Source organism: Toxorhynchites rutilus, chromosome 2, assembly GCF_029784135.1.
Source record: "Toxorhynchites rutilus septentrionalis strain SRP chromosome 2, ASM2978413v1, whole genome shotgun sequence".
NCBI lineage: Eukaryota > Metazoa > Arthropoda > Insecta > Diptera > Culicidae > Toxorhynchites > Toxorhynchites rutilus.
The window spans coordinates 285,763,869-285,777,286 of NC_073745.1; the positions used below are offsets into that span (position 1 = coordinate 285,763,869).

The following is a 13,418-nucleotide window of genomic DNA, read 5'->3' on the forward strand; positions in this document are numbered from 1 at the left end:
ATGACACTAACCACTCGGCCAAGGGACACTATACACTGTAACATATACATATACACTGTAATAAAAATACATTGCTTTATTGAGATGCAATGGAAATTTATTCAGTTTCCAGAGGATGATTGTTAGTACTTTCATAATATATTTCAAATACACACGGAAATGTAATGGTACAAATGAAAAGAAGGGTAGCATAATAAGACTAAACTGAAGGACTCAACGCTTGAGAAGGGCACGTAATGTTATTATCTAAGTGGTGCGGACTCAATCCACTTCATTCCCAAGCAAATTCATGCATGTTTTCAAGCGATTTCTTGCAATAAATTTTCAGACCACCAGAGATGCCAGATTTACAAATATGTTTGAAAATTTACAGACATATCTGTAAAACATTCATCACATCTATTCATCACATCAAAAATATTTGACTCACCATATGACATTTTTCCATAGTTTTAATGCAGAAAAGTTATTATATTTAGTACATATCAATACACATGACGTTAGACCAGCGATACTCAACCTGCGGCCCGGCAGTCCTTCTGGTTGGCCAATCTGGTGTGTATGAAGTTTGGAACTCATACACATAAGTACTTTTGCCTTTACATCATTGCAGACGAAAGAGAGGATACGGTTATTCACAATTAATGAAAAATTGCATTCTCTGCAGGTAAGGAAAAATCTTGAACGAAATTGTCTCTGATAATTATTTTCTGTTCTAGATAAGATTGTTTTGCTGATATGCAAGGAGATTTATTGAAAAATAGTTAAGTTAGGGTCAGGACTATGTCTTCTAAGTATTTAAACAACATCGAATAAAAATTTTCATTCTATTTTCAACAACTTACATTTGCTTTCGGGTCTGCTTATGACGAAATATGGGTTACTGTTCGATATTGTTACGACAGACATGGTTCATGGCCGTGTGGTGATCTAAAACTTGTATAGCCTTGCATGGCGGATGGAAAATATACACTGCATTTTTTTATAAATTTCATCAACGACAAGACCGCAAGCCTTGGTGGATGTCCAATGTATCAACGGAGAAATACTGTTTTTTATAAAAATTAAAAACGCGTATGTATGTGTATGTATGTATGTGTAGATCGTTGAAACATTTAAACACACTTACAGCACATAAGTTATTAAGTGGTCCGAAAAATCATTTTTTCCACTTTTTCCCAAAAATGACAAATGAAAATTAATAACTTTTGAATCACTGAATCGATTTAGATGATCGACATATAAAATTGACCTAGCCTTTTATTAAAAAATATTTAACTTGCGAAAAAAATAATTATATTTTAGTAATTATTGATTGTAGTCGTTTTTTATTTTTTTATGACTTTGGACTAGAAGGCGCTATATTTTTTTATATTTTTTCTTGAAAGCTGAGGATTTTTTACACAACATATCTCGATATCAGGGTTGCTATTTTTTGGTTTTTTAGATATGATTTTAAAAAAAATCATTTTTCCCCATTTGCCCAAAAATAACTTTCTGAAAAAAATCATAACATTTGAACTACTGAACCGATTTAGATGATCGATATATTAAATTGAAGCCAATAAGCAAAATTCACACTTGCGGGAAGATTGGATTCTAGTAGCATAGGTCTAGTTTAGTCACATATGAATATTGATCGAAGACTTAAAACATGTTAAATTTACAAAATTCTAACTTAAAAACGATAATTATAGCATCTCCGATATCGAGATATGTTAGGTGAATAATGCTCAGCTTTCCATAAAAAATATAAAAAAATATAGCGCTCCTATCTTTAACCGAGAAAACTATGAAAAACTATCTCAGTCAATAATTACAAAAACAAAATTCAATTTTTTCGCAAAAGTAATATTTTTTCAAAGAAAAATAACTCGTAAGCTTCAATTTGATATGTCGATGATATTAATCGGTCCAATAGTTCGAAAGTTATGACTTTTTGTAGTGGGAAAAATGGGGAAAAATTGTTTTTCGAACCATCGATTAGTTTTGAAAAATCATATTTCAAAAACGAAAAAAATAGCATCTCTGATATCGAGATATTTTATGTAAAAAATTCTCAGCCTTCAATCCATATTAAAAATAGGATCCATATTATATGCAAGTTAAATATTTCTCAATTAAAGCTCATTGGCTTAAATTTGATATGTCGATCATCTAAATCGGTTGAGTGGTTCGAAAGTTATAAATTTTTGAAAAAAGTCATTTTGGGAAAAAGTGGAAAAAAATGATTTTTGGGATCACCCTAAAATGGAAATGGGCACCCTAATGACAAATTAAAAAAATACGAGTTTAACGTTTTGCGATAAAGAACAAAATTACCACTTTTGACGAAGATCTGAGAACCACTATATTAGTTTGGCATGGAATGGCTGTATATATATACAGAATACAATCTTACGTGCATCGTGATGTACAAAGTATTAATGAATATGTGAAAATTAACGTTAAAAGACATTTCTATAGATCTGCACACTTTTACAGACTTTTCCACATTTTTAACAGACATTCACATGTTTTTACAGACTTTTTTTAAAAATCATCTGGCAGCTCTTCCTTCCACTTTTTATCGAATATTTCCAAATCGTAGGAGTAAACATTAACGTGACTCTGATTTTGTTTGTTTTTATTACGTTCGGAAAAACGTTATGACAAAGAGAGGGGACATTAACAATGCGTTGCTCAGTGAAAGGCTGAGATGCTCTTTCAGAGATGCAATGGTTAATTAAACAATTGACGGAAAAATGTAGTTCGTTCATTTTATAATTTCACTTATTTTTACCCTTGACAACAATACCTTATTTATAGTGTTGATTATCATAAGAAAAATAACACTCCTGATCGTTGGATCTCTTTTGACATTTCAATTGGATCTTTTTTGACAGCCGTTTTGATTCAGTCCGCACTACCTAGGTTATTATATAGCTAATGCTTATGATATGGACAGGAGAGGAATTTCTCATTGTAAACAAATTAATCGTGTCTGTTTTCATTAAAATTTCTATTTTTTATTCAAACCTTAGTCGTCCATTTTTTTGGTCAGCAGATGGTCCTGAAAGATATTGTTTTGACGTAGGACTACGTCTAACCGGAATATATAGGGGGTGAAATGGAAATCTAGGCACTGAACAAGTAGGAAAAAATGCAAGATTTGGAACGCTTATAACTCGAGCATTTCTCAATAGATCGCAAAGGTTTTTGCATCAATTAATAGGAAATATATCTACGCATCTATCATAACGAATAACATTTCATTTTTCTTAAGATAAATAACTGAATAATTGTGAAATATCAAGCATTGTCAAAATGCACCATGTGCCCATTTTTGATTGGTCCATTTTGTGCTCCTCAAATCGTACCGACCAAAACGGGCAACCAGAGCAGCAGCGAAATAGAATGAAGCACGATTGGAAAGGAAAAAGAAAAAAATGAACGAAACATTGGTCGCAGTCTCACACATGCGTAATTCTTGAGCCAGCCAGTCAGCTTAAAAATCCCCGCTCCGCTGCCGTAACGATCATTCTCATTCAAACCGTACACCACATCGGTTCGCATCACAACACATCAACAAACCAATCCAAGCAGTCATGTCTGGACATGGTAAAGGAGGAAAAGTGAAGGGAAAGGCAAAATCCCGCTCGAACCGTGTTGATCTGGAGTTCCCCGCAAGGGTAGCTAGGCCGAGCGCGTTAGTACCAGTGCACCAGTCCACCTAGCCGGCGTTATATAGTTTCGGCCGCCGAAGTGATCGAGTTAGCTGGCAAAGCTGCTCGCGACGATAACAAAACCCGCATTCGGAACAGAACACATTCGGTTCGGTGGACATCAAGACAACAGGCAGTTGCAGCGAGTGGCGAATGGCAAACGCAATCGCAAAACGGAAGCAGGTAGCAGAAGAAGAAAGTTTGTTCTTTATACAATCTGCTTTGGTGGCAAATCCAGAAGAAGGCGGCATCGAGGGCGTTCGAAATGTTTTTTTTTCAAAGTCACGAGTACTAAGTTTTCTAAATTGGAACCATTCCATAAAACACGGCGCTTATCAGGGCCATTAAACCTTTCAAAAAGAGTTTACGAAATACAGTTCAATGCTTTCTAAAATAATATCCAAAATAATAATAAAACACAAATTGATTTTTTCATAATTTGTTTGCCAGGATATGATGAGTATGTGAATTTGGAAGTTGTTCTGAGCTTATTGATTGTTGGGGACTTTCCTGATTATTCAATTTTCAACAATTCTTAAATTGTTTCCAGATTGAAAGTACAGTAATTTACAATTAATTCGACATTTAGCTAATTGGACGGACCTGTAATGCGACATATTTAGTTGGACATTTTTGTAAACATAGAGTTCGGGGTCCAAATTATGACCCCACATTAAAAGTCGACACTGTACCACTGTCATCGCAAATGTTCAATTACAGGTTAAAATCGCCTCCAATGCGACACTGAGTGGTGCTTCGGCACGTCGCATTAAATGTAATTTACTGTACAACATGTCACAAGCTGGATGGGAGGAAATTTTCCAACTGTGAAAGCTGTGGCGAGTGGCAAACGCAATCGCTAAACAGAAAGGTTTAGCCGAACAAGATGGGGATATCGAGTGATAACAAAACAATAAACTCTTTAGATTGAAGATAATTTTGTGATCCTGAAAAGGACCCTTTTTAGACTGCATGTGAATCCAACGAGCGAACAAATCGTAATGAATGTATTTTTTTGCCATCGCTGCCTTTTAACGCTCATTCGTTCGTCTCGTTGGACTCGCCCCTTTGACTGAGTCTGCCGATTTGTCTCTATCCTGTGAGCGTGTACCGCTAAAGTACAAAACGCGCGCTGATGACCACCTATGCATTCCCTATCACAGCCATCATTTTGATTGTACGATATGTGCATACGCCAAAAGATGCCCGGCGTTGAACATTTAATAAGTACAAAGCCTCCAGGAAAAAATCAAGAATCAACTATGAGATAGTGAGAAAAAATTGAGAAAGTTTGTATAAAAAAAAGACGGGTGGGTAATGTCGGGGACATAACCGGAGTGACGTAGGACTATACAAAGGGGACAGCTTTTGTTTAATATATATTTTAAATATATTGTTTTATTTTCTTCTCCTACGTGAATACCTACCTATCTACCTGACAAATGGATTAGTTTACTGTTTACTGTTTATGAATATGTTGATGGTTCTGAAAAGAACCTATGGTGTTGTGTATTTGTTATCACTCGATATTCCCAACTTGTTCAGTTAAACCTTCCAGTTTAGCTATTGCGTTTGCCACTCGCCACAGCTATCACAGCTGGAAAATTTCTTCCCATCCAGCTTGTGACATGTTGTTCAGTAAATTACATTTAATGCGACGTGCCGGAGAAACACTTTGCCACTCACTGAAACTAATTGTTGCCTTGATGAGCGCCGAACCGAAGCTGCTCTGTTCTTGATGCGGGTTTTCTGATTGTCGTGAGCAGCTTTGCAAACCAACTCGAGCACTCCGACGGCCGAAACTCTATAATCGCTGTTAGGTATACTGGTGCTCCGGCACCAATCTGTTCGGCCTAGTTACCCTTGCGGAGCAATCAGTGAATGCGACCAACAGGGAACTGGAGTGAGACTTTGCCTTTCCCTTAACTTGTCCTCCTTTGTTACGTCCACGATGCCGATGCCGTACAACCACACGGGTTTACGGTTTGAAAGAAAATAAGATATTTTTTTGGGGTCCGCGTGTTTTATACTCAAGCGGTACACACTCACAGGATAGAGACAAATCGGCAGACTCAGCCAGAGATCATAGTTTGAGTTCAATCGGTTCCGTACTTTTCGAGTTTTTGACGCATACACGAACGAATAGAACATTTTTATATATATATCTCTAGAGATAGATGAGAGAAATCGATAAATTTTAAATCATTTCGAAACACAATTTCAGTTTACAATTTTATCAAACACTTGGAAAAAAGATGTTTTCATCACATAGAACACGTATTGATTACTGATTAGTCGATTTTCATTAGAAGCTCAATTTCAGAAACGCACTCTGGTCATATAAAAATCAATCCAATTTTTTAAGCCGTAACAACACTCCTTGAAGTGGATTGTATATTGTGTCAAACTTTGAGCTCAATCGATTCCGTACTCTTCGAGTTTTCGGCGCGTACACAAATGAACAGAACATTTTTATATATATAGAGACGAATGAACTCTCTGAGTTTAAAGTCTCTTTAATTCAATACCGTTACCGTTATATATATAAAGATAACACTATATGATTAAAATAGGTGAGATGGGCAAAAATATTACTAACCTCAAGCCATCATTGCAAAGATATTTAAAAAAAATGTAATTTTTTTATGAAACACAAAAAAATTGTAATCTATCTACGGATTTTTGGTTTAAAAAATTTGAAGAAATACTGACTATTATGTAGATATGGTAACCCTGTTAGAGATGTATCTATCGGTGATTGCTTACTGGCTGCTGTTAAACCCATTAAAATACGTACTTTATTATCTTGACTCAGGAAATACACCTCATTCGGTCCCAGAATCGAAGTTAGCTGCTCAAGCATAGAAGGGTTCGTGAATTTAATTAGGAATAAGAATGGAATTTTGTTACGTAACGATCACGGCTACACCCCCCCCTCCCCCCTATGTCACATTCGTTGCTTTGGAAAGAGTATTGTTATCGAAATAAAATAAAATATTCTGATCCTCAACCATACCAAATGTATATTCATTTTACACTGCCAAAGAAAAAAAAGCTTTTGCTACCGTTTCATTATTTATTCATCTGCCACATTTGTAACAATATATACCATACTTATGCTCTGGTTATATGAATCAATTACATAGATTTTCCTGTATTGCACATTAGTCCCTTGGCTGAGGGTAATATTGTGTCAATCTCGTCGATACTTTGTCCGCCAACTCTTGCGAAGACGCACACAGAACCCTCCGCGACATTAAGTCGAGGGGGCCTCCGGACGGATCTAAACAAACTCCTCCAGCTTCTCGTACAAGAAGGTCTCCGGCAGCAATGTCCCACGCATGAATACCAAACTCGTAGTTGAAATCGGCTCCTCCTAGAGCAACCATTGCCATGTTAAGTGCCGCCGAACCTAAACTTCGCATTCTGTGAATCACAATAATCTTTGAGTGCCCATTTTAGGCATACACACTTAAACAAATCATACCCATGAATTTCTCGTACTAATTTTCCAATGTTTTCCAGCACTATGGTGGTTTTCTCTTCATCACGACTGGTTCCAAATTCGGTGGTTGCCAGAGCATATTCCAGACGAGTTTCCCCAGAAACTCTAATGGGTTTTTCATTCAAGAATGCCCCCTTTCCACGACGAGCGGTGAATTTTTGATTCAACATCGGATTGTAAATTATCCCAATTTCTGCAATCTAAGGTACGCACGGTTCAATTAATCACAAAGAAACTTTGATTCTATTTTATGTTCCACCTTATTCACTAACAAAGCGATCGAAATGCACGAGTGTGGAAAGCTATGTACGAAATTCATGGTTCCATCGACCGGATCGATTATCCACGTTGGTGCATCTGTAAGTTCCGCCTTCGTTCCAGCACTTGTTTCCTCTTCGCCAATAAATCTATAATATACGCAATATGTGAGTTGTACGCTTCAAGTGGAAAAAAAAAGCTAGCGCACTACCTATGATCGGAATATTTCCCAGTAATACCATCCATAAGAAGGCGCTCAACTTGTTGGTCAGTTTCCGTCAGCAGATCGATGTTGCTGGATTTCTCCACGACACTTTTTTCCCCATAATTTCTGGAAGCTATTATCTAAGTTAATAGAAAAACATAATAATAATTCAATTAATTAAAGTGTTCCCCATGGGAAAAAATCGAATAAAAAAAATTCTTAACACTTTACTCGTCCAGCTTCCTCCACCAATCCCATGACGTGGGTGTAGCACTCATCTAGATCGAGTGCCATTTTACGATTAATTTGAAAACACTTAAACTTTTTCTCTAACTTAAGTTATGTTTATTAATTACTTTCTGTGGCTCAATTCTGATCCTTACTGTACGCCAGCTGACTAATGTTTTTAAAATGATGGTCCGCGTTGATAAACGCCCTTATATATACAATCAGATGTTATCGAATGATTTTCCCAATCGGCCATAATATGAGCTTTGATTGATATTCTTGCACTCTAAATAGAATTCAATCACACACTAGCTGAAATAAATATGACCATTCTGAACGTCTTAAGGCCCATTTATACGTTGCTAGTAGCTGGCTTCACAATGAGCAGCTACTGACCCGGTGAACTCGCTTGACAAATGGTTGACTCGCCTTGTCCGTTCACACAATGTGAGCTGCTGGCAAGAAACTAGATACTACGGCACAGGTTTTCCAGAGATGCCAGGCGGTTTTTCAAATGTCCATCAAATCGTCAGAAACAGCAATCAGATCCGAATTTGTCAGATGATTGATCCGAAATCGACTTCTTTATTGGCAGTTTTCGTCTTAGATTTTCAGTTGAATTTATCATTACACAATTTTATCGCTAAACACACACTGGCCGTGTTTAAAAATACTTTGTGCTGAATTTCTTTGAACTGAAGGTACTATCCGGAAAAAGCAGAAAGAAAAAAGGATTCGGTCCAGGAATTGGATGCAAAAAAAAGGAGCAACAAATACAATATTGAAGTAACTCTACGATGATGATCCCCGAGAGTACAGAGCAGTGTTGAGAATAACACCTGAAAAAGTGAAAAAACTGTTGGATTTAATTGCTCCACAAATACAACGCAAGATACACTCATGAGGGATGCTATACCTACATAAGTGAAACTAGAAATGTTGTACCTTTCTTCTGGAATATCGTTCAGATTATTGTCGATATTTTTTTAGAATCTCGAAAGCATCCATAGCTAAAATAATTCCGAAAGTATGTAGTGCTACAAATGGCAGTCTAAAAGATTTTTCAAATTTTGAATTATTTCGCCTTGACAGCAGCTTCGTGTACCAATTTGTGAAATGAAAATGATAGTAGATTTGCAGGAGGAATAAATACGCCTCAAAAACTAAAATAATGAATAAAAATCTACTTTTTTAAATGGAATATGTATTCTGTTTTTTAGAACAATACTTTTTTTGGAAGTTGTGAGTGAATTTCGAATGAAAATTGTGCCCGATAATGATTTTATATTTAGAATCCCAAGAAAACTATCTCAAAAAGAAAACGTGCCCCACCAGCGTGCAAAACAAAATAAAATGAGTAAAAAAACTTTTTAAGTTAAACGGTTTATTTGTGATTAAACATAATAATGTACTAAAAGCTAGAGAAAATAATTAGGCAAGTTGCAGTTAGTAGTTATCACACCTCTCCTTCATTAGTCTAGGGCATTGATAAGACTAAAATAAAATAGTGGGACATATGATGAAATCACTAATTGTGGATAATGAAAATGAATGGATTTTATAATTTAAAAAGTTTTTGTTTACTCATTTTATTTTCTAGTTTTTAGTACATTATCTGTTTCATTAGAATATTTCTCTACAATAAAGGCATTGTACTGTATTCTATCAGTCAAAAAATTTCATTTGATACCGATATTGAGTAGATTGCAGAAAATACATAGTGTGTTCTCCAAGTCAAGTTCGTTGGTTTGATACACATATCTCAATCAACCTTTTTTTTGAGATGATATGGAATCAGCGATTTTGAGCGGAGGCCAAATTGGATTTTTCAAGATAAGCAGTTTTAAAATGACAGCAGTTCCTATCCGGTCAGTTCCTATTGGTCAAATTTCTATTACTGTGGGACAATTCTACAGACATACATACATACATACGAACAGTTCAAGCTAAATAAAACCGTTTAATAAAGTATATTGCTATTTTGTGATTGCGGCCATCTTGGATTTTAATTTTTCATGATCTACTGTGATCTACTATTCAAGCCCTTTCATTTGATACCCATATTAATGGTGTTTTGACATAATATGTAGTCCGCCATTTGGTAGAATTTTGATGGATTTGCATTTTTCACAAATAACCGTGTTCTGCTAGTCAATCCCTTTCATTTGATACCCATTGTTACGGGGGTTTCGGAGGTTCTATTCAGCACGCGTTTTTATCAATGTATAGCGAGCTCAAAGCTGTATTTATTAAGAGAAACAATAATTAAACAAGAACTTTACATTATTAGGTTTTACCTACATTTGATCTCCTCGTTTTAAATTCAAAGCACGACAGGATGATTCAATTATTTAACAATTTGGGAATTCAACTTTATTTTGGGTTCTATCTCTACTCCTTTTTTGTGATTAGCAAAGAATGTGTGGTACGAGAGAAGTTTTCAGAATGACAGTGATGACAGCTAGCTGTCAATGATTGTCTGGGTGCGTCATGGAGTGGCACCGTCCGGATGCGCAGGTTCAGATCAAGTCATCAGTGGCGTAGTTTGCTTCCCCCCAACACCCATATTAATGAAGTTTTGGGAAACTATGTAGTCCGCCATTTAGTAGTGGCAGCCATCTTGGATTTGCATTTTTCTTAAATAACTGTATTCTGCTAGTCAAGCCCTTTCATTTGATACCCATATTGATGGGGTTTTGGAAAACCCACATTGATGAGGTTTTGAGGAAGAAAGGGATCCGCCATTTTGTAGCGGCCTCTATCTTGGATTTACAAGATAATGAAATACGCAGTTTTGTAATGACTACAGAGATAAAGGTGTGTTCCAAATTTCAGATCAATCGGTCAACAAGAAGGGGGTCAAATTTCTACTAATGTGGGACATGTTACAAACATACAAACAGATTACAGGGCAAGCTAAATAAAACCGTTTAATAACAACGATTCCGCTTAGAAACTATGAGGGTTTTATTTGTTTTTTCAATAATTTTCAAGTCTATAATAATCTTCGCATATTTTCAAATATCTTAAAAATAGGGACATGTAAAGACAATGTAAAGATTTGGCCTCCCTGATTCGAGCGCTAAATTCTGTTTTTGACGTTTTGAGGGATGCGAGTGCGAGTAAATTCAAAAAAATTTGAAGTAGCTCGCACGCCGAATCACACATGACACTAACTGGCATGATGTGTTCACACGGTGTGAGTAGCTGTACTGCAGTAACTGACTAGACCGACTCGTATGCTTACTCGCACCGTCTGAACCCGGCTTTAGGCTAAGGTTACTTTGGATCGGAGTATGCACGAAAATTTGATTGTACGTAGAGAAACAAACAATTTTATTCGATAGATGCTGACGAATTCGAACGAAACAAGGGGGAAGCAATGTAACCACACCAGTACAACTCAATGTGGTTGTTTACTTTCATTATTGACGAATTTACGCAAAGCTGAATCAGCTCATGCGACACCTACATTGGAGTTCAGAACCACAAAAGTGAGGGTGTTTGTTCATTTTACGCACTGAAAAGCAAGATTCGGTTGTAATTATTCATTTTATTTCAATTTAGATTCATTTCAGCCACTAAATGTCGTCAATATATGGTAAGAAAGTTGGAGTTTTGTATATTTACGATGGTTTCAACACGCGATTTGACCAAAGTCATAGATAATCTTCGAAAAATTTGAGTTTGATAATGCATACCGGTTATTGATACTATGGATAATTGCGGTATCATATCAAATTGGCTGATATCATTGATTATGTAGGGGCCGATACGAGAAGAATTTGCAGTATTTTTAGTGCAAAATACGCTATTCATCGTTCACTTAGTTGAAAAAAAATAAAGTTACAATACTTATAACAAGCCATTCCTCGTATTATACATACCACATTGTAAAATAATGGTTTTCTAACCTTTTCAGCGTGGAAAGAATACTTGAATTCGGGAAATTTGAAGGAAAATTCGGATTTTTTTTAAAATTTCATATTCAAAAAACAAAACATCATCACTTTACTCGCTGCGCTATCTGGTTGTAAATCTAACGTAAATTCGTCAATTGCATTCAATTCGTACGACCACTTTTCTGCATCCAGTGTCACCGCCGCCTTAGGTCGAGGTCATAGTAAAAGCGACGCGCTGCGGGCGCGGGCGCGGGATCGATTGCGGAAAAGCTTTTTTGTTTACGACTGTGGAAATCAAATACAAACCGCCCGGACCTGACATAGTAAACGCTATGCAAACGCGATTTCAATGCGGCGAAACTGTGTGTGGAGAGTTTTGCCGCGAGTGAAGGCAAGCGATGGTTGCCAGACGATTTTCATAAAAATCTTCACAATCAAACTCATCGAATGGACATAAAGATTGAGTTGTTAAATTAATATTTTCGTTTTGTTCGATGAATTATATAACTTTATTCTAATTTACATAATGCATATAATGAAAACGTTACGTTAAGGGCTTTCCATTTACCGTGTTCACGGATAAAAACGATCTCACAATTCTACAGTTTACAAAATTAAAGGCCCATTTATACGGTGCTAGTAGCTGACTTGACAGTGAGCAGTTACTGACCCGGTGAACTCGCTTGACAATCGGATGACTCGCCTTGTCTGTTCACACAGTGTGAGTTGCTGGCATGTAACTAGATACAACAGTACGGGTTTACCAGGGATGCCAGGTGATTTTTCAAATGTACATCAAATAATGAGAAACAGCAATCAGGTCCGAATTTGACAGATAATTGATCCGAAATCGACATCTATATTAGCAGTTTGCATCTCAGGTTTTTAGTTGCATTTATTATTACACAATTTGATCGCGAAAAAAACGTTAACCGTAGTTTATACCGTATACAATGTTGTCCAGAAAAACACGGCTAACCGTAGTTCGTACCGTGACAAAAGCGGTTACAAAAATACTTTGTGCTGAATTACTTCGAGCTGAAGGTACTATTCGGAAAAAGCAGAAAGGCAAAAGGATTTGGGCCAGGAATTGGATGCAAAGAAAAGGAGCAACAAATACAATATTGAAGAAACTCTACGATGATGATCCCCGAGTGTTGAGAGTTACACCTGAACAAGCGGAAACACTATTGGATTCAATTGCTCGAACAATACAACGCCAAGATACACTCATGAGGGATGCTATACCTGCAAGAGAGAAATTAGAAATTACTTTGTTGTACCTTTCTTCTGGAATATCGTTCAGATTATTGTCGATATTTTTTAGAATCTCGAAAGCATCCATAGCTAAGATAATTCCGGAAGTATGTGACGCTATAAATTTCAGTCTAAAAGATTTTTTTAAAGCTTGTAGTTTTTTATTATCTTTAAGTTTTTTTGTATGGAAAGTGATCCTTAAAAATAGTACAATATTGCATGACTTGGTGATAGTATTTGCGACTGTTGACTTTATTGTAAAGATGTAGACGTTAGGGTGATCCTGGTGGAAAACCTACAGTCACCTGTGATGTTTCAGCATATTCGTGATCATAATATGTGTATTGCATTTTACTGAC

At 36.3% G+C, this 13,418-nt stretch overlaps 1 protein-coding gene across 2 annotated transcripts; it reads right to left on the reverse strand.

Moving 5' to 3' along the window:
• Positions 1-6,760: 6,760 nt before the first annotated feature.
• On the reverse strand, positions 6,761-8,180 carry LOC129768011 (inositol monophosphatase 1). Of its 2 annotated transcripts, none has more exons than XM_055769361.1 (5): positions 8,029-8,180; positions 7,679-7,812; positions 7,469-7,616; positions 7,192-7,409; positions 6,761-7,130 (listed from the first exon to the last, which is right to left on the reverse strand). In XM_055769361.1, the coding sequence occupies exons 2-5, from the start codon at positions 7,711-7,713 to the stop codon at positions 6,869-6,871; spliced, it is 663 nt and encodes a 220-aa protein (XP_055625336.1). In that variant the 5' UTR covers positions 7,714-7,812; positions 8,029-8,180; the 3' UTR covers positions 6,761-6,868. The 2 variants fall into 2 exon arrangements, with proteins under 2 accessions (XP_055625336.1, XP_055625335.1); XM_055769360.1 differs by having other exon boundaries at positions 7,904-8,120.
• Between the last annotated feature and the right edge of the window lie 5,238 nt (positions 8,181-13,418).